Below are 25,243 nucleotides of genomic sequence, written 5' to 3' on the forward strand. Positions count from 1 at the left end.
ATGGAGGGTAAATTTATCACGGATATATCAATTTGGGGTTTTTTGTGGTCAAAAAATTAGTTTTGAGTAAATTTATCACGGGTGTATCGATTAGGGGTTTTTCGTGGTATTAACCCTTTCATAAAATAAAATGGTGGATGTTTGGATTCGCATTTCTTTTGCACGTACGATTTTTTAACCTATGATTTTTCTGATTTTTATGAGTTAAAAACAAAACAGGGAAAGATTTTAAAAAATAAAGTCAACTCAAAGAAATAAAGAAAGCAGAATGGCAAAGTTCAACAAAGAACGGCGACGCTGCGCCTCCCTATGCCGGCGAGGCGACCCTCTCAGGGATTTCTCTGATGTTGTCCCGCACTTCGTACTTTTTTGCGAAAGCTTATTAAAGAATTGTAGCCCAATGATTGCTGAGCTTGACCCTCAATCGATGGCATCGTCCACCGTGCTTCCGTGTAGGCGTGTCAACGGATCGGGTTGGATCGGCCACCATTGCCAACAAGGTGGTTTTGATGCCGTTGTGCTCATCTCGTACACCTCGATGAAGCCATCATCACTCGCGTCGAATCTCTTATTGGAGCGCCTGCTAAGGATGACTCATTTTCGACCTCCGTTTAATTTTGAACTTGTGCTTAATTTTTTGTTTTGCAACAAGAGTTTGCTCCCTAATTTCTTGGCTTCTCAGGCGTTTTCCCTCCAAAAAGTGGAACAAATTGGTCTTATAGAAGATCGTCTCCGTAATGGTGCTCCGCAAAGCCGAGTGCAAGGCCACCGCTACCACCACCCGTGAGGGCACTCGCCTTCGCCAAGATCTAAGTGAGGCCTGCCCCTATCTCTCTAACCTGTTCTTAGATTAATTCTTACCTATTCTTTTTTTTTTTGAAGTATTTCTAAGTTCCAGTTTCTCTTTATTTTTTACAATTTTCATTGACGTGGCTATGATATGTATGGTCATGTCAACAAATAGATGTCCCATGGCTGGGTAGGATTGCCTCGTCAAACGTTAATCGGACCGAATTAGCTTGAAATACTATATTGGTTATAGAGAAAGAGTACAAGGACCAAATTGACCAAAATTAAAATTCAAGGACAAAATTCAACGTCGAAGAAAAATGCAGATAATAATCATGCCATTTTCGCAAATTTCGACAAGTGAAAAACGATTACTTTTGACCCTTTTTTAGCCAAAATAAATTAACCAACTTAATATTTTTATAACAGGACGGAGGAATTAGGAATCACTCGTTCCTCATGATTCGAGGCATTCAAATCCTCAAAATTTTGCTAGTAATCGGGCAAAAGCGTGCTAAGAAATACATACCAGGGATACTTTGGGTAAGGATTGGTCTTTTTGAACTTTTCGATGTATTTTGTTACATGTATAAATCGAGCACGACGAAAATAGACAAAGATAAATAAAAAAAATGGAATTGCTTGACCAATACATGTCTTTCACATTTAACTAGAGAAATGAATAACTTTTTTCAAATTTTTCATGGCAGTTCCAAAATAGAGTCAAAATTAAGTTAAGGAAGATGATTACGAAAATAAGGACCTCCGTTCGTAAAATTTGTTATAAATGTCAACTAATCCGTAGGAGGGAAAGAACTATAGTAATTTGTTCTAATCTGAGACATAAACAAGTGCAAGGATAATCTTTCGAAAAGGGGCTACGAGAATCAATTACCTTGCCAAGCAATACATACAGGGGATGACAGACCTTGTTGATTTTTAATTTTTGTAACCAAATTCAATTCATAATTTTGTTATCAAATCTCTTGCATTCTGTACCGAAGATAACTTCACTTTTTGCCATGATTAACGAGATTCATAGTTTTTGTTTATGGCACAAGATAAGTGTGACATCCCATTCAGCAAAACTTCTTTTCTTTACTACACAGGCAATCAGAACAATCTACCATTTGCAAGCACGTTATTAGAATTACACCATCAAGGAGCAGTGCATTTATGGCACTCATCAGGTGTTTGTACAATTTAAGAAAGACAATCGCGGGTGAGCATCGGAACATTTCAAGTTGCTAAAGTCTGTTTTGCATTGGTAGTAAGAACTCGTGAAAGAGTAATACAGGTAGGCAAAAGAATTGGATGAACACCAAAAATATTGGCTTATCGGAAATTTAATAATCTATTTCTTCAAAATCTCAAAGAACACTAACCTGTCTCAAAAATTCTAATATGCATCATGTTATATCCCAGAGATAAAGAAAACAGTAGTTTACCAATGCAGGACATAAAACAACCATTGCTATAAGGCTGAAAATGCAAGGGGCCCAAGACACTTATGTATTTGTCGCCCTGGTGTAGATCTGCTGGCTTGCATGAGCAGAGACCATCCTGATCAAACCTCTGGCCATGAGTTCTCTTATTGCCTTCCGAGCAAGTGATCCATTAACCTGCACAAAGAAAAAGTTCATAAATAACCAAGAGATAACTAATTAGTAGAAAGAGGAGCTCAACCAGCAAGATCCTCTCATCGATGGGCACGTGAATATGTTAGCCATAGCACGTTTCTATGCAAAACACTGGACATGAAAAACACATAAGTCCAAATGCAACAGAACCACCAGACCACATGTTAAATTAAGGCAGGTAAGTTAAATGTTGTCATCTTAAACTCGATCACACGTAAGCAACACAACCAATCATTTATAAATGCAGCAAACACTAATTCCGTGAGAGTTTTTGGTTCTAAATTTCTAAAATTCTATGTAAAGGATGGCGAGTAATAACCACTTTGAAATATGACGGCCTAGATGATCCAGAAGAAACTGGTTCATAGTATAAATCTCAGAATGGTTCATAGTATAAGTATGTCCCACCACCATAAAATTTGCTGATGAAGAATCCATGCTTTTAAGGCCAAGAAAAATAACAATTTGTTCCACACAGGAAGTGAGCCGACGGGGAGTTCTAATTATATCATCATTTGCAAGGCAACTTTCCACACTCAGATCCTCCTAACTTGATATACCTAAAGAAACCGTGCCAATGAATTTTATTAGATGGAACTCTACTTGAGAACTCCACCATTTATAAAACTAACAAGTTAAGGCATTTGTTAGAATTAACAAAGCAAGATCCTGCTGAAAACATCCTATCAGTTACATACATGTGCATAATTCACCTAAGTGCATCAACGAAAGGTTTCATCAAAACATGTCTAGAAGGGTTCAAGTGTGATAGCAATGACCATCACATTATATAAGAAATAACAAGATGACGGATCTTGTAAACAGAAAAGGGGAAAAAGTAGATGCCTAAATCAAGACATAGACAATTATAAATACTATTTAGACTAACATAAAGGCATACCCTTAGGCGATCAGAGAGGATGGACGGGGTGATGAGCTTATACTTGGGCGCCTTGGTCAGAAGCTCGTCATAAGTCGCCTGGTCAAACAGCACCATGTTGTTCACCTTCTCCTTCTGCTTTCCCTTGCTCCATTTGTGCTCACCATCACACAATCTAACCCATCATGACCCAACTAAACCAACATAAACAACAAATAAAAGCAGCATGAACATATTCCCATCTCATTTTTGCCTATAATAGGAGACACCAATCGCTAAACTACTCGCCAGTACTAGCAATCAGTAATTACCAGTTGCCCAATACACTCTTCGATAGCTCAACTTAAGACCCACATAACTCATTAGTCGCTCCCCAAGTACGAAATAAAAAAGTACATGTGTAGTGGAAATATTTGAAAACTTGCAAGGGCCATTGTAGCCGAACATGAAAGATCTGCTATCCTCACTTCATTTTGAGTAACATCATTGAAAAACATCCTCAATAACTACAAAAGGAACCACAGTTATCCCAATACTTTCAACAACTAAACATGACAAACACAGAGAGAGAGAGAGAGAGAGAGAGAGAGAGAGAGAGAGAGAGAGAGAGAGAGAGAGAGAGAGAGAGAGAGAGAGAGAGAGAGAGAGAGAGAGTCATACCTTCTTCTGCTTTCCACCAGCGGATTTCGCAGGCTTGGATGAGGGAGGCAGGGATTTGTCCTTCTTCAGAGCCTACGAGTTACGACCCACGAAAACTCGAATGTCAAAGAGAGAATTGCCACGAGGAAGACAGATAGAGAGTCTGATGATGATGATTTGCTTGAAAGCTGAAGATTACGAGGAGACTTACCATGGGGATCGAGCGACTCGCGTCATGGTCAGGGAGGGAGAGAGGTGGTGAAAGCAAGAGAGACTCCGAGAGTCTATATCCTTCCTCTCGGGGTTAATCTTTAAAATCTGTACATGTGGACAAGACTTTTTTAGTGAGTACAGCAGACGATAAGTTGGGTCAGCAGAATGAAAGCGAAGTCTCCATCCTGCATTTTTACTGCATATTACTCGCTGGAAAGGGCTTGGGTGCTTTCTGAAGTTGTTCCTGCAGAGGTCTAACATGGTTACGATATACATGAGCATCCCCGATAAAATGGACAAAATCACCAGGAGAAAGATCTGCAGAAGAAAAACTTAAGATAAGTACTAGTTCCCATGTTTATATCCTCCCAAGAAGAGGATACTTTTCACCCTTAAGGCTGGGAAATCAAGCTAGTAATCTCTGCCAACCAGTAGACTTAAACTATTATAACAGTAATCCTAATAATGCAACTTCTACAGAAGCATAAATCTTTTCCAACCAGTATCCTACAAGAAGCATTAGAAAGGCATCTGTGAGTCACGTTTCCCTTCACACCAGCAGTTACAGTATTCCAAGACTGTTGATTAATACTGGTCGACAACCGTTACAAATGATAAATCACATACCACAAATATTGTGACGTTTTATCTAAAGCACACATACATACCGCAAACATGAGCAATCATACATGTAAGGAGAGCATAAGAAGCAATGTTGAATGGCACTCCCAATCCCATGTCAGCAGAGCACTGATACATTTGACACGACAATGCCCCATTTGCAACATAGACTGCAAAGGTAAAAATTAGGTTAGGAAGAAGAAAAAAACAGAGAATTCAGGAAAATGAAGCCAAACATATCCAACCAGCGCAAACATGTGGCAAGGTGGAAGTGCCATCAATTTTAAATCAGAAAGATTCCAAGCAGAGAGTATAATTCGACGATCGTCTGGATTATTCTTGATATTGTAAATAACATCCAACTGATCAAATCCTTGGCCGGTATAGTCAGCATGCATGTTACTATACCTGTGACGGACGACATATAATGTCATTAAACATATATTGCAGCAACAGAAAGTAATCAAATAATATGAAACAAGCCAACCTATCACCTAAATGCTGCCACTGAAAGCCATAAACTGGTCCCAAGTCACCTTCTTCTCGATCTTTCAGACCAAGTCTAAATAGACAGGACAAATGTCATAAAGGTAAAGAAAAAAATAACCATATGTATATCATTCTCATGAATCAGATGCGAACCCGTCAAGGTAGTCTTTTGAAGCATTGCCATCCCATATATGAATGCCTTTTTCCTAAAGAATCTGTCGGAAAAAGGAAATCCTCAAAATAGTCTTACAATGTCATCCCAACATTAGACAGTCGAAGAGTGTTTTTTTAAAGGCAAAAGCATTCAACCAGAATACCTTCCAAGGGATTGATGTGCAGGAAACCAATTACATCTTACAATTCAGAGCAAAGGTAATTAAGCCCCTTTGGAGTTATAATATCAATTCACTTTTCACAAATATGTCACTTCAGATCCCTATATTGCAACTTCAGCAACCGTTTGTATTCACTCCAAGCAAAACACTGTCCCAGCTCAATTTCATTGAGTCATCATTCCATCAAAGAAAACATCAAGTTATAATTAGGAAGAGTAATCTATATATTCTTGTTAATGCACCATTGCCTCTGTAAACAGATATTTCACATCCTCAAGCTTGTTCTTCCTTCTTAGGTGATATTTCGTAGCAAATTATAAACATGACTGCGGATCCATCTTATAGTTTCAAATGATAAATTTACCATTCCTCAACAAATGGTCCTTATTTGTCACTAACAAGGCTGTTGTCCTATTGGACATGATATAAAGTCTCTGTATGTCCTGGCAAATATAATTAGTTTTTACAGTCAGCTAAGTTAATATTCATGATCTAATTTTGGAAGTTGACATGACTGCTTCAATCTAGTCTAAGTGCAAGATGCGCACTTGATAAGCATGATTTCAAATAGATATCTTTCTGGAGGATAGATGGCACAATAAATTAACTGAATTGAAAAGACCAAAAAGTGTTATGGTAGCCGAATATAAGTGGTCGCATTTTACGGTATTACTGGTAATTACTTCACGCCAAAACTAAGCCAGACACTTCTACAGAATGTGGTGGAAAACTACTCACCAGTAAAGGGTTGTAAAAGCTCAGAATATCGAAGTGTTCCAAAATTTCCCGAGCAAATTAAGAATGCTTTGCTAGAACTAAAGAACAAGTAGTATACATTTAGCAAAACATATGACTAAGCAAAATTAGTAGTAGGATGAGATTGTTTAGGCTGCGAATGGTAACCATTCTGTTTCTCTATTTCTGTTCCAGAAATAGGTTTGGAACAGAAATCTGTTTGGTAACGAAATTCCAATTTCTATTTCTGGAATAAATTTTTGTTCCAGAAATAGGTTTGGAACAGAAATCAGAAGTTAAAATTTTTAGCTTCTCTATTTCTGGAACAGAAATGAGAAACAAAGTTTTTTTTGTTCTTCTTATCACTTTCCCTCACTACTAGCCATTTGCTCACCCGCCGCCCGTCGCCGGCCGCCGTCGCCCACCGACCGCCGCTACCCGTCGCTAGCCGCCACCGCCGGCCACCGTCTCCTGCCGCCGCCTACCCTACTCCCCCTACCGGCGGCCTACGGTCGCCACCCACCACCAACCACCATCTCCCGCTGCCACCCGCCTCCCACCCCCGGCCTCCCTCCTTCAGCCACCGCCGCCCGCCTTTGGCCTCCGCCCACCTCCCACCACCGGCCGCCGTGGGCCGCCGGCCGCCACCGTCTCCCGCCGCCACCCGCCTTCCACCCACGGCCTCTCTCCTCCCGCCACCGCCGCCCACCTCCCACCGCCAGCCGTCGTCCACCGGCCACCATCTCCCACCATTGATCGCCCTCCTCCCACCGCCGGCCGCCGTCGGCCGCCGCCCGCCGTCCACCGACCACGATCTCTCGCCAGCCGCCGTGGGCTGCCGTCCACCGGCCACCGTCTCCCGCCGCCGGTCGCCCTCTTTTGGCCGCCACCCACCTCCCACCGCCGGCCACCGTTGGCTGCCGCCCGCCGTCCATCGGCCACCATCTCCCACCGTCGGCCATCGTCCTCCCGCCGCCGCCCGCCTCCCACCACCGGCCACCGTCTCCCGCCGCCACCCGCCCTCCTCCCGCCACCATCCACCGCCCGCCGACCACCCGAGAAGAAGAAATTTTGTGCCGTTATCAAACAAATTTCTGTTTCTGGAACAGAAATTTTGTGTCGTTATCAAACGTATTTTTTTGCTAAGAAACTCCTCCAGAAACAGAAATAGAAAAATCAATTTCTGGCCAGAAATTGATTTCTGAAACAGAATGGTTACCATTCGCAGCCTTAATGGTCAGCCTACACGTCGCTTCCAATTGATTAATCAAGTGGAGAAGAGGAGATACCAGTACTGCAGACAAAGTTGTTGGACCAATCCTGTCCAGCAATTTTCTTAAAACATAAAGGCTTACAACGCAATCTCCTATTTTCAAAGTGGAAGTGCAAAGAATAGTTTAGTACTCAAGGATACCGTTTTGCAATTCACTTTTGCACTCGATTAAGATGACTGACAGACTAAGGCATCAACTGGTAACAATTAACAGAAAAGCAACAGTTCATTTACTTTATAGCTCGTATAGAGTTCAATACTATGGATGAATGAACAGCACTAGTTCAAAAAATGCAAGCTCTACAGAAAACAAAAACTTTGGTCGTCACCTTGGCAATTGTAGAACCACTAATGAACCACAAAAGTTCTTCGACAACTCCATGCCAAAATACTATCTGAGAACCAATCAGTAGCAATATCTCTGCCACCAGAGTTTAGAATAAAAGCCTTGCACTTCTCATAAATGACTCCACAAGAAGAATATAATGAAGAGGTAGAACAGTTTGGAGCAGCACACCTTAGTTGTCAAAAGAGGGAAGTTTTTGCGCAGATTAAACCGCATCTGCAAAAAAGAACAAACAGAATGATCCTAGTGATAAAGGAGATGTGCTGGATAGAATTTAAAACACACCTGACATCCAAACTTTAATAGGGTACCAGTTCCAGTCGTGTCATCCTTTGGAGTGCCATTTAACAGTATATCTTCGACTAATCTCAGATACAGGTACTCTTCATATCTCTCAAAAATCATCTTGGGCAGAAAGGTAAAATTCTTGGCCTCAAACTTAACAGAATCTGTCTTACCATTGAAGATCAGAGCATTTGTCTGAGGCAGAGACTCCAATGCAGAACATCTTACACGGACATACGTAGTAAAACAATATTGGATGCTGTTTTCAACAACAGGAAAGGACAAGTACCATGGGTGAAAGACAGATGTATCAACCATGGGCATAGAAGTGTCACATTCAACTGGTGTCTCAATTTCAGTTATGTGGTTGGCATCACATGCAGGAGCATTGAGAGCTTCCCTGCGCCAAAAGAGAAAAATTACAAGGGGGAAGAGAAGAACCCATCTGCAGTTGTAACTATGAGTAAATTTTAGGATACCTAAATATCTGGCGACCGTCAATGACAAAAACTTTCTCAATTGATAGACAATAAGGAGATGAAGCCAATAAATCCAAGGCAGAACACATGCTTCAACATATGATGACATTCTCTGCAGTTGCAATATCAAAGCTCCCAGAACGAGTGAGAACAACATTGAGGCTGCCAGGTAGAGACCTATGCTCAGTGGGAATAATTTCCCATGTTTTTCTACCCATTATGACTGCATTCTTTTTCCCAGGATCAATTGTTGTAAGAGTAATGCTCTTAAAATATTTGAGATCAGAGGGAAGCCTCCAGGGAAGTTTTCCATCCTTGCCAATACCCATATCTCGAGTTGCAGCCACAACAACTTGATAAGTCCTTTGTGGATCAGGTGGAGTTCCATTGCAGTTGCCATTGGGAAGGGTCACTTAGAATTCACCCGCCATTACAAAACTCAAAGGCTGAAAACAACCAAAAGACAGCGGCTTGAAACCAAGGCTGCACAACCAACTTCTTTGGAAGTGAGGCAGAACCTGAAAATCGATCAGAAAGAAGATAGATCCCATTATATTAGTGTCGCGACCTAACCTCGGGGTGCACCACCTAAGGGTTCGGCTAATGGATTGTTAAGCCTAGACTTAACTTGGGCTCTCCCAAACCCATACCAACTCACGACTTAACGTTCAAGTTTTTAACATGCAAATCATTTTCATTTTGGAGTCGCCATTAATTTATTTTTGGTGGATCGATTAGAAACCCAAGTAAAGTATCGGGAGTTATGCTTTACTTTTAGGAACCAAAGATTTTGAGTTTGGGGACTTGGTTACGTTAGGTTTAATTTAACGCCCTTTCGGTACTTTTTCTTTTCAAAAAAATATTAGTTGCTAACATGTGGGGTAACCATGCAAGTGCGCAATCCATCAATTTAACACCCAATAAAGAAAACAGTAAATAAATTACTAGCTTAGGAGAACAAGCTACCTTTTAGCAACGTAAGCATCTGCACTGTTAGCTAGAAAATCACACAGACAATCCTAATATGATTTTTAATTAACAAAGCAATTCACACAATTTGTTCTTTAGGGTTTTCTCTTTATTTAAATGAACACTAACCTACGTGTAATGACGTCCAAAATATGACATGTGATTAATTAAACCTAACATACAAACTACATGACCTAATTGTAATGACGGGCAAATGATGTATTTTTGGTATTTTTCCAATGAAATTCGGAATTTAAAAAATGCCTAAATTAAGATGCAATCTATCCTAGAAAAGGCAATTTAATCTATCTTAAAGTGACTCTTTTTGGATATTTTTTGAAAATTCGAAATTCTAAAATATCATAAATAATCTATTAGGAATGGAATAACCCCTAATTTAAACTAGGGAATAAATTATCTTAATTCCCCATTTAAATTAAACAATTACCCTATCTTCTAGGTATACTTAGGATTCTTTAAACATGCAAAATTTCTAATTTAAATCCTAACTAATATATTTTGTTGATTTTCTTTTTATTTCAAAAATAGAGCAAAAAAACAAAGGATAGCAATCACACGCCAACCGATCCACGCGATCCGCAAAATCTATTTTATTATGTTCAAATTAGGGAAATGAATTGGGATATCGATCATATCCACAGGGTCGTGAATATCGATGGAAAGTCGACCGTTTGAATTTGAAAAGCAAATAAGATATATTATCATATCTAAGTGGTTATGGATAAGATAACAATCTTTCGTACCACCGCGTATCGTACCTCAGGGTTAAGGTCGGATAGTCATCTCGCTATTTTAAATATTGTGGATATCACATGCATTATCCTAAGATTATCTAGCAATCCACTAAAGATACACACGCAATATTCAAACACCGGAAAATTAGGAAATCAAATATTCTAAAAATATGGATGAGAATCTTACCTAATTTCGCGGATAATTTCCAAGTTCGAATGTCATGGGATCAGACTCGCAGATCGGGATGGGGTGGGCAGGCGATGGATCACGAGCGGCTCATCTCGCCGGTGTATTGGGATCACGGATCACGGGACGGGGTGGCCGACAGTGGGTGGCCAGTGACGGCGCAGGGGTGGCTCGGCTAGGCACCGGGATCACGGACGACGGCGGTGTATTGGCGGTGCTCGACTGGACTCGGCCAACGGTAAGGCTCACGGTGGTGTCTCGGAATTGGGCTCGTTAACTTTACTGGTCAGCAAAGAAAGGGAGTGGTGGAACGTATCCTGCAAGAAAGAAAAAATAATCTTTTCCTTTTGTCTTTTATTGCCCCCTTATGCCCTTCCCTCTCTCCGTATCTTGCATGGACTAATAGCTGGACTACGCGCCAGAGGAACTTCAGGGACGCTTGTGGAAAGGTGGGCACGTTGCAGCAAAACAAGCACGCCAGGGAGAACGGGGGGATTGGACTGGAAACTCGTTGGCTTAACTAATGCAAGGCTCGACTGGAGACTTGGCGACAAAGAAGAGAACAGCTGCAGCGGCACGAGACTGTCAAGGACAGCAGCTCAGCTACTTCGTTGATGGCATCAAAGGATCCCAGTCTCGGGGCCAGCAGATCGTGCAGAGCTTCGCGGCTTCGTCGTCGACAAGAAGACACGGAGTTGGGTCACCGTTTCATGGCAGCAGCAGGGGCAGGGAGCTCGTCGGCGCGGGAGCAGCAGCGGGCACCGGGGGCGAAACAGCGGCGGTGACTCACGGCCACAGGTCTGGCCGTGAGCAGGGGGTGCAGCGTCGGTGAGGGCGCAGCGGCGCGGGCATGACAGCGGGATGGCGCAGGCTTGAACGAGACACGGGCACCCGCGGTGGCGGCGACGGCATGGCACATGCGGCCATCTTCTCCTCTTCACTCTCAATCTCACATGTGTTTCTTGCTATCTCTAAAAATTCTAATCTTGAAAATTCTGAGGGTCCTCTGCTTATGAGGCATAACTGACATATTTATATCGTATACTGGGTTAATTGGCCAGGCTTTTAAGACCTAATGGACTTTGGCTTAGGTTTTATCACTTAATTTTATTTTAATTTCAAATGGGCTGAATTAATCCGGGCTTTTCTCTAATTAAGCTTGGGCTTATTTAATTTCACATTAAGATAACCAAAGCCTTTTAGACTTGCGATTTTCTACTCCTATCCCCTAAGTGAGCCGAGTTTCGTTCGATGCCTGAGCTCGATTTACGCGATGGATTCTCGGTTTACTCGCCACCGCCAATCTAATGTGGAATGCAATTAACCTATATGAACCTAAATTATATGCTATGCAATTTTAATATCTTTGTCTAGGGGTTAAAATTTAATCCCTAATTTTTTATATAATTAATCACTAAATTATTAGTCAAAATTTAGGTGTCGACAATTAGTATCGCAGAAATATACAACACCAGTGGACAAGTCATATCTTTTCTCGAAAGAACAGTTGAAAGCCAGAAAAGCAGAAAGGTATAGTAGTAACACAAGCACCCCTGAAATTGGTGACACTAAAGCTGAAAAATTTGCCCACAGATCATTATCTCAGAAAAAAGAGGTGCGTTTTTATGAATAAGATAAACCAACCAAGCTGGACCAATCAAGAAGCACAGAAAGCCTCCTAGCAAAATTGGATTTCTCCCGCACCACGAGCGCTTAACTCGACATAATAGTGGAAAATTTAAAACCCTAGTACCTCTCTTCTGGCATCACATTGAAGCGGTATGCGAAGCATAAGATTCATGTTCAACTTTCAGGAAAAAGTATCTAAATCAAACAATTTCCATTTCCACAAATCCCATTAGCAAGAACAACATTTTTAGAGAGCAGAATGCAGCACAAAAGAGAAGGGAGAAACATCATAAACGAGAGTTTTCTCCAATTTTTTTGGATAATCACAATCCATTACTGCTCAAAGCAAGAAGGGGGACACTTAATCCCTACTGCAATCCCATTTCAACATTTTAGGAATTCAAGAATGAATAGAGAAATTCTCACATATCTTCCCATGAAACTCGCTATTAGTATTCCTAGTCATTGTACTTCCCCCCTCTAACTCCATGCCCAGAACAAACATCAAACATGATTTACATAAACAATCGAACTCAAAAACCCAGTATTTAGACACACGGTCAGGACAGAACAACAGTCGAAAGTGAAAATGAAAGCATATCGCTACAAAGAGAAAAAAAATTCGTATCGCCAACTAACATAAACCCAAGAAAAGCCAAAAAGCAGAGCGAAATGCTCACCGATTTGGACGCGTACCGCAAAATTTTGAACCCCAGCGAAATTAAAACGCGCAGGAACGACTTATGGGAGCGACCTCAACCGGGTTTCACTACCAAAAAACGAGGGAAAGGTCAGGGCTTTCTCCCCCTTTCAGAGCGTCATTCATCCGGCAGTGAAAAGAAATTACATTGATAATCAACGTAGCAACAGGGTAAATAATATGTCAATTCGATCCTCTCAATGAAGCCATAATCATGAGACTAACTTAAATACAAGAAAATTTATTCCTTTTTGGGGGCGTACAAGCATCCTGCGCTAGTCTATCACGCTACACTGCCTACTGTTTCCTTAACATCTTCTCGTGCCACTAACAATCACTGGTTTAACACCAGTTAGTACTGCAATTCTCAAATGAAACGTGTCTCGGCTACCGTTCATGGCAGAAGCATTCTTCCTCGATGGTGGAACCAACGGACAAATGCGACTGCTAGAATCTTTTGCTTGAGCTTGTGAATAAGACCCCACAAGTGATCCGCAAGGAGCAGTATCAGCAACGGCAACAACGGCAAGTAGAGGAGAAAGAAGGAGGGGCCTCTGAACAACAACCGTGTGAGGAAAACTATAGAGAGAAAGGAAAGGTTCCTGAGGAAGAGAAAGATGCGGGCACCGGAACCTGTACGAAACGCTTGTAGACCAGCAACAAGTGGAAGGGACAAAGAGCAATAGAGAAGGAGAATGAAGATGGTGAGAAAGACGATGATGGGCTGAGTGTCAAATGGAGAATCGGGCTTCCCTTGGTACTTCACTTCAACGAAGGTTACCAAAACTGAAACCATGAAGGCGAAAATGGCATGGGTGCTGTTCTGTTGATCAAGCACGACAATTGCCATTGGCATTCTTGAATGTGTGTAGATGTGGAAAATAGGAAGGAGAGAGAGCTGCAAGAGCAGAGTGAATGTGGCTTTTGAGTGTTGAGAAGAACGAAGTCACATATATATAGAAGGTTGGAAGACGAGAACGGATCTCGAGGGAAAGTATAGAGGACAATGCTTTCTTAGGCAAAAGTTTCCTATACTTTCTTAGGCAAACTTTTCCCATAAGAAAGTATACGGAATCATAAGAAAGTATAGGGAATTAGTAATTCCCTATACTTTCTTATGGGAATTAGGGAATCATAAGAAAGTATAGGGAATCACTTATGGGAATTCCCATAAGAAAGTATAGGGAATCATAAGAAAGTATAGGGAAAATTCCCATAAGAAAGTATAGGGAATTAGGTTTCCCTTGTCCCCTATACTTTCTTAGGCAAATATCCACCTGCGAGACTTAGAGAAGAGCGAGAGTGAGAAAAGAGCGAGACTTTCCCTCAAGATCCGATCTCGTCTTCCATCAACCCCTAAAACTTTCATCAAAAGTTCTCTGCCGGATTATGTCTTTTTCAAACGTGTCGTAGTCTTATATTAGCTGCCCATTTAGGGTACTGCTCCGTTCCCCATTGTCGATTGGCCACCAGCCCATCTCCACGACCACCACCTGACCACCACCTCCGCCAAGGTCTAAAGAGTAACAAAATGAATTTATAAGGAAATTTTAGAAACATGGTGGGTTTGCCGGAGACCTGGAATTGCTCAACGTAGAAGGACGTAATTTAGAAAGGGCGTACTTTTTTGGACCTACAAAAAAAAATCCTTCGACTTCAAGGTTGGAAAAGGGCCTCGGATTGGATTGGGATCTTAAGCTCGTTTGTTTCGCGAAAAATAGATAATTTAAAAAATATATTTCTACAAATGATCGCTTAAAATAATTAATCGATAGAAAATATTTTCATTATCGATAACAATTTATATCTAAACATTTTCATGGACAATAAAAATACATTTCGTTCATTCATTTTTGTAAGAGTTATAAACGATAGTTTTTAGGAAAATATTTTCCAAATCCTTCATTTTCCGACGTAACCTTATCGTGGAGAGGATTTCTTTGTAGCTTCTACTCTATCAATATATGGGTCATATGATTTTTATTTCGATTGTCACCAATAACGATCAGTCTCCCTTTTTTCATCTTCCAATTCAATTTGTAAATTTACAAATTTAACAGAGAAGAACGTGATTGCCTCAGGTCGAGGTGTTGTGGCCTCAAGTTTGTGCAACTTTCATGTAACTCTTGCCTCCGACGTCTGGTTTGCGTGATCTTCAGGGCATCGGAATGCTCATGACGAAAGCTTCCCCATAACCCAACATCAATAGGTAAATTTGTGAATTTGCGGACCCGAGGTTTTGGCCGATATTGGGGGCTTAAGACCCGAGTTCATGAACCGGACGTTGTATTAAAGACTTAATACCTAAAAAATCATTATTTGCTATTACTTAGAACCAAAAGTTTGTGGTTCAGAATCTTGTATTCAATATAAAAATGTTCAGTCTCCAGTCCTATCCTTTCCTCAGCATCTTTCTCGCCTCTGCATCTTCGACTGAAGACTTATAATAGTTTGAGGGCACCTCAAACCCGTCGAACTCGACTTTTGAGTTTGACGCCTCCTCAAACTTCTGGTTTTAGTGAATTTGTCATCCTTTGTAATTGTCACTTAAAACCAAAACCCAAATGCCATTTTCAAGTATATGGATGTACTCCAAATGTGCCCGGGGGAAAATTCCCCTTTATTCTGTTGTCACACACCCACACACTCTACTAGGAAAATACCTAAAAATTCACCAAGTTTCGGCTCCTTCCTAGTATATTTTTCAAAGCCTAAATAAGCAAATTAGAATGTGCATATATTAACGTGGTTCCGTGGACTTTCAGGTAGTCAGGTCTTTGCGTTCATATTCCTAGGCATAAAACATTAGCATGAGCCTTTAATAATTCACAAGTATTAAAAGATGGTAGAGATAAAATCCATAAAAAGCGTGGGCAAGAAGAGCACTAATACTTACTAACTCTTGAATGCTACAACCGAATTTCTAAAAGTTTCAAATAACACGATCAAGTGTTAAAACTTGTCAAAAAAGGCAATCGATTACTTCAGTTAATTCCTTTTTCTTTTATGCGATAGAAAAATTCAATGTGGTTCTTCTTAATGTATTTAGGGACAACTGGTGTTGATGCGGGACTGGTGATGCCACATCGCAAGAAAGATTAAAACCTAAAAAAAAAAAAACACATAAGGTTAGTTAGGTCATCAAGTAGATTTTCCAACACACACTCGCACACACAGGTGTGTGTATATATATATTGTCCAAGCAAAAAACAAGCAGCTTCTTTATTTGGCCCCACTTGATTTTGGAATCAACTCCTTCGTCATTATCACATGGTTTTCTTGGTGGACGAATACCAACATAAAATATTAAAATGAGCCATACAAGAATTCTATTACAAACGATACTTCGCAGCAATTCTCTTAACATGTCCACCGTTCTCTTTCTTTTTTTTCAGTTTTTTTTTTCTGTCTTTTTTCACTCACCCGATAAGTTCACTTTAAATTGCAACCCCGATCTTGGTCCGTCCCTTTATCTACTGTTTTGGAAGATTTCTGAGTTAAGATGTTAATTTGAGTCGCAATAAACACGTTGCATTCACATAGAATTTCATTTTCTCTTCCTCTTCCTCTTCCTCCAAATATATACATATCCGAAATGCCTATTATCGGGTGTGACAATGGAACAACACCGCACCATTCTCACCTTCATCATTTCAGTTCGGGTCAACTTCATTGTAGTGAAGTTCCAAGGGAAGGCCAATTCTCGGAAAAACTATCCAAGAAGTCATAAACCTTACATTTGCCTATTCAGTCTAAGCCTTTCAATTGTGTCAATTTAGTCATAAACATTTTGACAACTTGCCAATTTAGTCCTAACATTTTAATTGTGTCAATTTAGTCATAAATATTTTGATGATTTATCAATTTAGTCATTACAATCAATTTTGGCTGAAAATCACTTACATGGCGGTCTAGTCGACGCTTGGCGTGACACGTGGCACAATCACATTCGGCGCTGACGTGGACTATTATTGCAATTTTATGAATTTTTTTCTAAAACTTGTTCAAACAAGACAATAAATTGCTTCTGTTTACTCCATTTTCTTTTATTTGATAGAAATATTCGATGTGGTTCTTTTTAATGTGTTTAGGGACAATTGGCATTGACGTGGGACTGATGATGCCACAGACTAAAACTTTAAAAAAAAAAAGAAAAAAAAGGTTAGAGAGAGACTATTGAACGGGGGTTGGCATTTGTCATGGAAAAATTTAAGGATAAAAGTTCTACGCTTCTTTTGTCATGGTTGTTAAATTATATGGTGATTTTACTGTTAGTGTTTGATCCTCCATTATTGCTTTGTTTTCCTTTCCAAGCAATAGAAATATTAGTGTTTGCACACCATACCATTTAAACAATGTATGTATGTATCACATAAGAATAAGAGATAATGACACAAATAATCCTTAAACTTTGGCCCAATATGTAATGTGCTCCCTGAACTTTTAATTTGTTCAATATGGTCATTGAACTTTAGCCTAATATACAATGTCGTCCCTAAACTTTTAATTTATTTACTGTGATCCTTAAACTTTTGGTAAATGCTCAAACTAGTCCCTAGACTACATTACAATATCCAATATTATTTTTCTATCAATTTAAGTTCAGGGATAACATTAAACATTTTTATATAGTTTAGGGAATAGTTTGAATATGTACCAAAAGTTCAAGAACCACATTGAACAAATTAAAAGTTCAGAGATCAAATTACACATTAAATTAAAGTTCAAGGACCATTTATGTCGTTTTCCCTAAGAATAAAATAGTTTGCATTATGGTAGCACATAAAATATTTATGTTGACTAGATCATAGTTCAATTACCTCACACAAAGAAGTTTTGTCTTTGCTTTGAAACCGAGGATTTTCCCATCCTTTTCCCCTTCTTTTTTGGCCATTTTGGTTCTTGTTTTTAAGGCATGTATCGCCGAGCTTTTTTCTTGTTAAGATTTTAAGTGAAACTATTTATGAATGATTATAGTTCGAATGACAAAAGATAATCGAAATGCACGGTGTATTTTGGAGAGTGCTTCTACGTTGATGTTTTCTTCTTTTTACAAAAGAAACTATAAAATGAAGCCCGTGCAATGCAGATTGAAAGTCAGTGACAATGTATGGGACCGTACATTAACTTTGTCAGGCAGAACCAATTTTTAGGCCGTAAAGTTTTCTTCTCCTTTCTATTATTTTTCTTAAATTGTCCTTTTCTAGACCAGCATCTCACGTCACTGTTGACACCCAAAATTATCCCTGGTGGGAGTGGGTCGTTTACAAGTTACAAAAGATATAAAGTACGGCCCACATAGCGAAAATCAAAAAAAGGCCGCAAGTCAGGCCCAGAGGCATTAAGAAGACCTAAGGTAATTATCGACAGGACACGTCATAGAGGTGTCGACAAGTTCAAAATCACGAGCCTTGCACGTGACATCGACGAGTTCAAGATCATGAGCCTTGCACGTGACGTCGACGAATCCAACTCCACGAGCTTTGCACGTGATGTCGACGAATCCAAGATCACGAGCTTTGCACGTGACGTCGACGAATCCAAGATCACGAGCTTTGCACGGAATCATGGTAATACGTGGCGGAAAATTCATTTACAAGTGTCAAAAGGTAAAGATATGACCATGGGCGTGAAGATCAAGGAAGAAATAAAGAGACACGTGGAAGAAAATTAGCTACTACGTGATGCTCAAGGAGCGTAAGCAACATCGATAAGTCAGGAAGCGGTTAAAATGCGAAACGTAAGGAAGTGGAAAACGACTTTCAAGGAGAAGTGCGGTCAACAGTTATCAAGCTGCTCTATAAATACTCAAGGATTTCCAACGATGAAGGGACCCTTTTTTCGAAAACAACACAACATATCTTTTATCTAGCTTTACTTTTAGCTCATTAGAAGTAGTTTTAGCTGTAATTTTCAGATTCTGCGTCGTAGATTCAATTCCGGTAAGAGTCTTTATCAGGTTCAACATTGTTGATTAAATTCCATTGTTGTGCCATTAGTTCAGCGTCGTCGATTAAATTCCGGCGTTGTGCTTGGAATATAGCTGTTGATTAGATTTCACTCATATTCTCTCAAGTTGTGTCATTGATTAGATTCTGGCGTACCTTGAATGGTAATACCGCATATTAGTTGTGTTGTTGATTAGATTCCGACATAGCTTGATCTCGGTATTTGCAAGTTGTCATCCCATTGTTAGTATTATCGAGTTTGGTATATTGTTCAGTCAAGTTGTAAGTTGGACTTAATAAATGCATTTGACATTCTCTGTCCGAACTTGACTCAAGACCCTGGTCTCCTCTAATAAAATCCGAAACGCAACGTTCGGTGAAAGATTTTTGACAGGATAAAACTGGCGAAACAGTAACTAAGGGCCTGTTTGGCAACGTGCCAAATAGTGAAAATTTCTATTTTTTGTTCCCAGAATCAATTTGAGAACAGAAATCCGTTTGTTAAAATTTTTGTGCCCGGGCACAATTTTTGCAAAAAATTGATCCCAGAATCAGTTTTGGAACAGAATCAAGAAGCAAAAAAAAGTAGCTTCTTGATTCTGGAACAATTTTTCCGGAACTGATTCTTCTTGGTTTTCTTCTTTCTTTGTTATTTATTCTTCATCTTCTTCCCGGCCCACCGCCAGCCTGCCGCTTACGACCGGCCACCGGCGACCGTCCACCGGCGACCGGCCAGGGTTGGCAAGGGTGGCCCTCGCCGCCCCCAGTGACGGCGAGGTCGGCCCTCGCAGCCTCTAGTAACGGCGAGGTCGACCTCGCCCGACCAAGGCGAGGCCGACCTCGCCGTCGCGGGGGGTGGCGACAGCGAGGCTCGACCTCACCCAGATCTGGCGAGGCCGACCTCGCCATCGCCACCCCCCGCGACGGCGAGGTCGGCCTCGCCTTGGCCGGGCGAGGCTCGACCTCGCCGTGATATAGTGAGGCCTACCTCGCCGTGGCGACCGGCCATGGCCAAGGAAAAAAATGAAAAAAAAAGAAAGAAATATTAAAAAATTCAAAATATTATTAATAAAAAGAAATTTTATCTAGTTACCAAACACATTTATGTTCTTTTTCTATTCTAAGAATAGAAATTTTGGGCAGTTACCAAACGCCTTCAAATGTTTAGAAATTGTTCTCGGGCACAGAATAAAAAAGAATCATTTCTTACCAGAATTTGTTCCTTGGCACAGAATAGTTGCCATGCGCACCCTAAGCCAGTTAGTTACTTGACCATGAGCAAGAAAGGGCTAATTCCAAAAAAAAGCATAAACTTTAAGTCGAGTGATAATTCTATCCTCAATTTTTTTTGTCTCGTAAAAAAGCACAAACTTTAGGTCGAGTGACAATTCTGGTCCCAATTTTTTTTTGTCTCGTAAAAAATTATCAACTTTCATCCTTATCCCAAATCTGGCCCCCCCTGTTGACTCTCTGTCTGAAGTTACCCTTGTTTGAGAAAAAAGATTATAGTCGTGAGCTTGGCGGATCTCATCCATGGCGTCTGTCAATAGGCAGTAGTCTACAACTTCATATTATCTAGAGAGATTCAATCTGGAGATATTTTTAACTTGCCGATGAAGTGAAGGAGACGAACAGTTTTACCGTTATTCTTCTAGCTGTGGCTCGAAGAAGAAAATAATGAATAGTGCTTTAAATTCAGTCAGCAAGCCATGTGGATATATTGTTGAGATGGAATAGTCAAGTTGGATAATCAATGGTTCTAAATCAATGGGGTCAGATTTGGGATATAAGTGAAAGTTGGTGATTTTTTACGGGACAAAAAAAAGTTGGGGTTAGAATTGTCACTCCACCTAAAGTTGATGTTTTTTTACGAGACAAAAAAAAATTGAGCCGGAATTATCACTTGACCTAAAGTTGATGCTTTTTTTTAGAATTAGGCAAAGCAAGAAAGGCCCAAGGCGCGTGCATTTTCTGAGCCTCGGTATTTTCAACTAATAAAATGAATATATGAAAAATATTTATATTATGAACGAAAATATTTAAACATAAATTGTTATTGATGATGAAAAAAACATTCGTTAACCAATTTTTCTAAGTGATCCATATAAACAATCATTTCGTGAAAATGTTTTCCAAAATATCAATTTTCGTCAAAATAACAGGACGTTGTCATTAATTTGTTTGATATAATATGGAGATAATTGGCCAAAAAGTCTTGAATCTATTGTGCGGCAACCAATTTAGTTCTAAACTTTCTAATTTTGGTCAATTTAATCCTAAAATTTTTGACGATTTTTCAATGTAATTCATCCCGTCAATTTTGATCGGAAATCATTGACGTTGATACAAGTTGTCCTACGTGGCACGACCAGTGTTAACGTAGATGAGTTTTGCAATTCTTAGTAAAATATTTTAATTTCTTTTTCTTCATTTTTTCTTTTCGCCTTTGCCCAGTTTCGGTGGTGGCCAACGATGGACCACAAGCAAGGGCAACTCTCGCTTGTCGTTGGTGAGGGTCATGAGTCGTGACACCCTCGCCCATTATAAGCCATCACAGCACCGATGAAGTTTAGGCGCTGACGTTTTGTTGCCATATTCATTATTTCTGATGTCTTCATCCACAGAAGCAATAGGAATCAGATGTGACAAAGATTTGCACAATTTGTAAACAGATATTGCCAAGTTACCATTTTTGACAGCACGAAGAATAGACAATAGGACACCGGACTGGCAAAATAGGACACTTTTGGATGGCTCAGTAAGCCACATTTGAACTTTTCTTAAAGAGAGTGGTTGCATCTAAACAACGTGAAAATCATTATAGGAATACTAATGTTTAGCTTTTTGGGAAAGAAAAATTTTTTGGTCGAATCTTTTTGAGCAATTTACTTGGTTAGTGTAAAAGTCAAAAAAAAAAACCCCCACGTGTCTCTTTGAAAACATAGCCAAAAACCAATTTCAGTAGATTTCAACTATTTTTTCCTGATCTTGCGTCACAAGCACAAACTATTTTTTTTAAGGAAAATGCGAAAAAACATTCAAATTGTGCATAAATAGTAGTGTAGTTAAATTCTAAATTTAGACAATATTTTAAGTTTTGAGGGACGGTGTCAAAAAAGAGTTATGGTGCTCTTGTTTAAAGTTCAATTTGGTCTTTAATATTTAATTGTAGCCAACGTGGTACTTTCGCTTTTGCAGTAGAACTATTTAAGTCCATGAACTCGATTTGGCTCGTTTGGCACATGATTTGGCGCTTTAAGGGCCCGTTTGACAACGTGCCAAATAGTAAAAATTTATGTTCCTTTGTTCTCAGAATCAGTTTGGGAACAGAAATCTGTTTGATAAAATTTTTGTGCCCGGACACAATTTTGCAAAAAATTGATCTCAGAATCAGTTTTATAACAGAATTAAGAAGAAGAAAAAAGTAACTTCTTGATTCTGGAACAATTTTTCCGGAACTGATTCTTCTTAGTTTTCTTCTTTCTTTTTTATTTGTTCTTCATCTTCTTCCCAGCCCACCGTCGGCCCGGCACCGGCGATCGGCCAAGGCCGGCAAGGGTGGCCCTCGCCGCCCCCGACGACGGCGAGGTCGGCCTTGCCCAGATTTGGCGAGGCCGACCTCATCGTCGCCACCCTCGGCGACGGCGAGGTCGACCTCGCTAGACCTCGCCCGGCCAAGGCGAGGCCGACCTCGCCGTTGTGGGAGGTGGCGACGGCGAGGTTGGCCTCGCCAGATCTGGGCGAGGTCGACCCTCTCCCGGCCATGGCGAGGCCAACCTCGCCATCGCGCGGGGCGCGGGGGGGGGGAAGGGGGGCGAGGTCGGCCTCGCCTTGGTCGGGCGAGCCTAGACCTCGACGTGATCTGGCGAGGTCGACCTCGCCGCCGGCCGCGGGCTGCGACGCCCTTGCCAGCCTTAGCCTGTTGTCGGTCGCCAGCGCCGGCGATCGGCCATGGCCAAGGAAAAAAAAAAAGAGAAAGAAATATTAAAAAATTCAAAATATTATTAATAAAAAGAAATTTTGTGTAGTTACCAAACGTATATATATGTTCTTTTTCTATTCTAAGAATAGAAATTTTGGACAGTTACCAAACGCTTTCAAATGCTTAGAAATTGTTCCCAGGCACAGAATAAAAAAGAATCATTTCTGACCAGAATCTGTTCCCAGGCACAGAATGGGTTGCCATGCGCAGCCTAAGTCAATCATGTGACATACAATCCACATGGTTGTACATGTCGCTATCCGCATTAGCCAAAATTCGAAAACAATTAAGGGAAAAAGACAGGAAAAGATTTTTAAATTTTAAAACAAAACTAGACTGGTAAATACGAGAGAGAAGGGTGACGCTTCGCGGGGATTTCTTTGGAGCTGTCCCGTAGTTGAATTGTTTATAAATGCCGCCTTACTTCGCTCTTTCCTGTGAAATCTTCTTAATAAGTAATGGTAGCACAACGCGTTGTTGAGCTTGAACCTCAATCTATGGTGTCATCGTTGACACCTGATTTTTGCCAATCCAATGAATCGGTGCTTAAAATGTAAATAGGCCAAATTAGTATAAAAGAGAGATAATATTAAAATATTAGGAAAGAAAAAACGGGACCCTTCTCCTCACCTCTCTTTCCTTTCCCAATTGGGCCCAAGCCCCTTTTCCTCCTCTTTCTCTTCTCAATTAGGCCCCGGCCCGGGCCCTTTTTTCTGCCCTTTTCTTTTTGTAGCCCAGCCCCTATTCTGTCTCCACCTCCCGCTCCTCTCCCTCGCGCTCGCTCACGGGAGCAAGACAGACAGAAGAAGCAGACGACAAAAAGCACAGAAGCGACAAGCACACAGAGGACAAAAGGCAAAACGCATGTGGCCGAATTCTAAGCGTTCACCGTGGCCGCTTGTTCTTGCTAGCTCGGTTGCAGGTTTACCGTATGTGGGTTCTCCCATCGCCATGCTCAGCTCACTCAGCGAGCTCGGCGTGTTTCCTGAAATTGGTGCCTAGTATCCTCACTGACGTCACCACATATCACGCGACCATTTGCCCATAGAGAGGAAGGGGCAGATTTTTGGTCGAAGGCAAAAGTACAAGCGGTGGGCAGAGATCAGGGCGGAACCATCGAAGAGTCCCTGCTGCACTTTCCAACCGAGAACCACTCCATCGACGAACCACTCCGAGGCGAGCCCCTCCGTGCAGCTCTACGGACAGCCCAGCGTTGCTTCCATTGGAGAGGAAGAAGACGACCCAAGTTCACGACAAAAGAATAGAGAGAGAGAGGCTGGAGGAGAGACCGAGAGGTGGAGAAGAGAGGAAAATTTTGCCGTTTTGACTGGAAAGAGACCGAGTGTTGGCGCCTGATTTTCATCTTATTTTTCAGATTTTTCTAAAAATCACAAAATTAGAATTAGGAACCTTAGATCTAAATCAAAAAAAAATTTTAAAATTTTCCTGAATTTTTTCTTAATTTCTTTTAATCAAAATAAGGGTAAAAATCAAGACAAATAGAAAATGGAATCCAAAAATTCCATAAAAATAGTCATTAGTCTTATTTTAAACCCAATTTCGTTAATACAGCGTCAATTTTAGAAAATTTCAATTGGGAATGTGTTTTTCCCAAAAATTGGGTAAAAACAAGTCCAAGTTGAATAAAAAATGTAATTAATTCATTTCTAGTCATTTTTCGATCGTAGTATCTTCACAACAAATGATTCTAGGACCTTGAATTATATAATGGTCCATCCAATTTCACAATTTATCAAAGAAATCGAAAAGCCCCAAAACTCAATTGAAAATTAGGGATTTTTAGCCCAAATTGGGGTTCATAACCAATTAGAAATTGTTGAACCCTGAGACTATAATTTTTAGGGTTAATCAGGTATGGGTAATCCAATTTTGGCACCAATTTTTCCCAATCAGGTCATCTGGATATTGAATTGAATAAAAAACCTAATGATCTGAATTTGCAATTTAAGAATTTTGGGTTTAATTGTGATAAAAATTACGACAAATCACATATTTGGGTGCGAAATGTGATGAAGAATTCAATTTTGGGGTTAAATTTGAAAAATTGGGTCAAAACCGGGCTTAATTTGTGAATTTAAACCAACTCGGGTTTGTCGGGTTGACCCGACCGGGGTCGGTCTCCTTCTTCGCCCGACTCATCCAAGACACAATAAACCAAGAAAAATATCTACTTCGGCCCGGGACTTTGCCGACTTAATCCGAGCAATTTAACACGTGATAAGCTCCGATTCCAGCCGGAGATTCTCCGGCTGGCATCGGAGATCCGATCCAACCGATTCGAGGTTGGTGAATAACAAACTTTGGGCGGGAAAATTTTGCTAAAAAAGC

General features: G+C 40.5%; 2 protein-coding genes across 4 annotated transcripts in view; both read right to left on the reverse strand.

Moving 5' to 3' along the window:
• Positions 1–2,124: 2,124 nt before the first annotated feature.
• LOC115688854 (40S ribosomal protein S25-2-like) lies at positions 2,125–4,243 on the reverse strand. The gene is made up of 4 exons (XM_056308329.1): positions 4,160–4,243; positions 3,970–4,041; positions 3,331–3,468; positions 2,125–2,411 (listed from the first exon to the last, which is right to left on the reverse strand). The coding sequence occupies exons 1-4, from the start codon at positions 4,160–4,162 to the stop codon at positions 2,298–2,300; spliced, it is 327 nt and encodes a 108-aa protein (XP_056164304.1). The 5' UTR covers positions 4,163–4,243; the 3' UTR covers positions 2,125–2,297.
• A 3,813-nt stretch (positions 4,244–8,056) lies between these two features.
• LOC115689666 (bifunctional dihydrofolate reductase-thymidylate synthase-like) overlaps positions 8,057–25,243 on the reverse strand; it is a 38,428-nt gene continuing 21,241 nt past the window's right edge. Inside the window, exons 1-4 of one of the 3 annotated variants that reach the window (XM_056308328.1) lie at positions 12,961–13,889; positions 8,725–9,242; positions 8,246–8,645; positions 8,057–8,176 (exon numbers count right to left, since the gene is read on the reverse strand). In XM_056308328.1, coding sequence (XP_056164303.1) covers positions 8,072–8,176; positions 8,246–8,645; positions 8,725–8,813 — 594 coding nt within the window. In that variant the 5' untranslated portion in view covers positions 8,814–9,242; positions 12,961–13,889 and the 3' untranslated portion in view covers positions 8,057–8,071. Of the gene's footprint in view, positions 8,177–8,245; positions 8,646–8,724; positions 9,243–12,944; positions 13,890–25,243 lie in introns of those variants that run through there. The other 2 variants (XM_030615817.2, XM_056308327.1) reach the window with 2 other exon arrangements.

This window comes from Syzygium oleosum, unplaced genomic scaffold (assembly GCF_021117445.2).
Source record: "Syzygium oleosum isolate NSW1041296 unplaced genomic scaffold, Sole_v2.1 Sole_v2.02, whole genome shotgun sequence".
NCBI lineage: Eukaryota > Viridiplantae > Streptophyta > Magnoliopsida > Myrtales > Myrtaceae > Syzygium > Syzygium oleosum.

Coding starts and splice junctions, on each gene's coding strand:
- LOC115688854 (XM_056308329.1), bottom strand. Junction 3,469..3,969: donor CTGGTGGAAAGCAGAAGAAG/GTATGACTCTCT, acceptor TGTGATGGTGAG/CACAAATGGAGCAAGGGAAA. Junction 2,412..3,330: donor TCCTCTCTGATCGCCTAAGG/GTATGCCTTTAT, acceptor TTCTTTGTGCAG/GTTAATGGATCACTTGCTCG.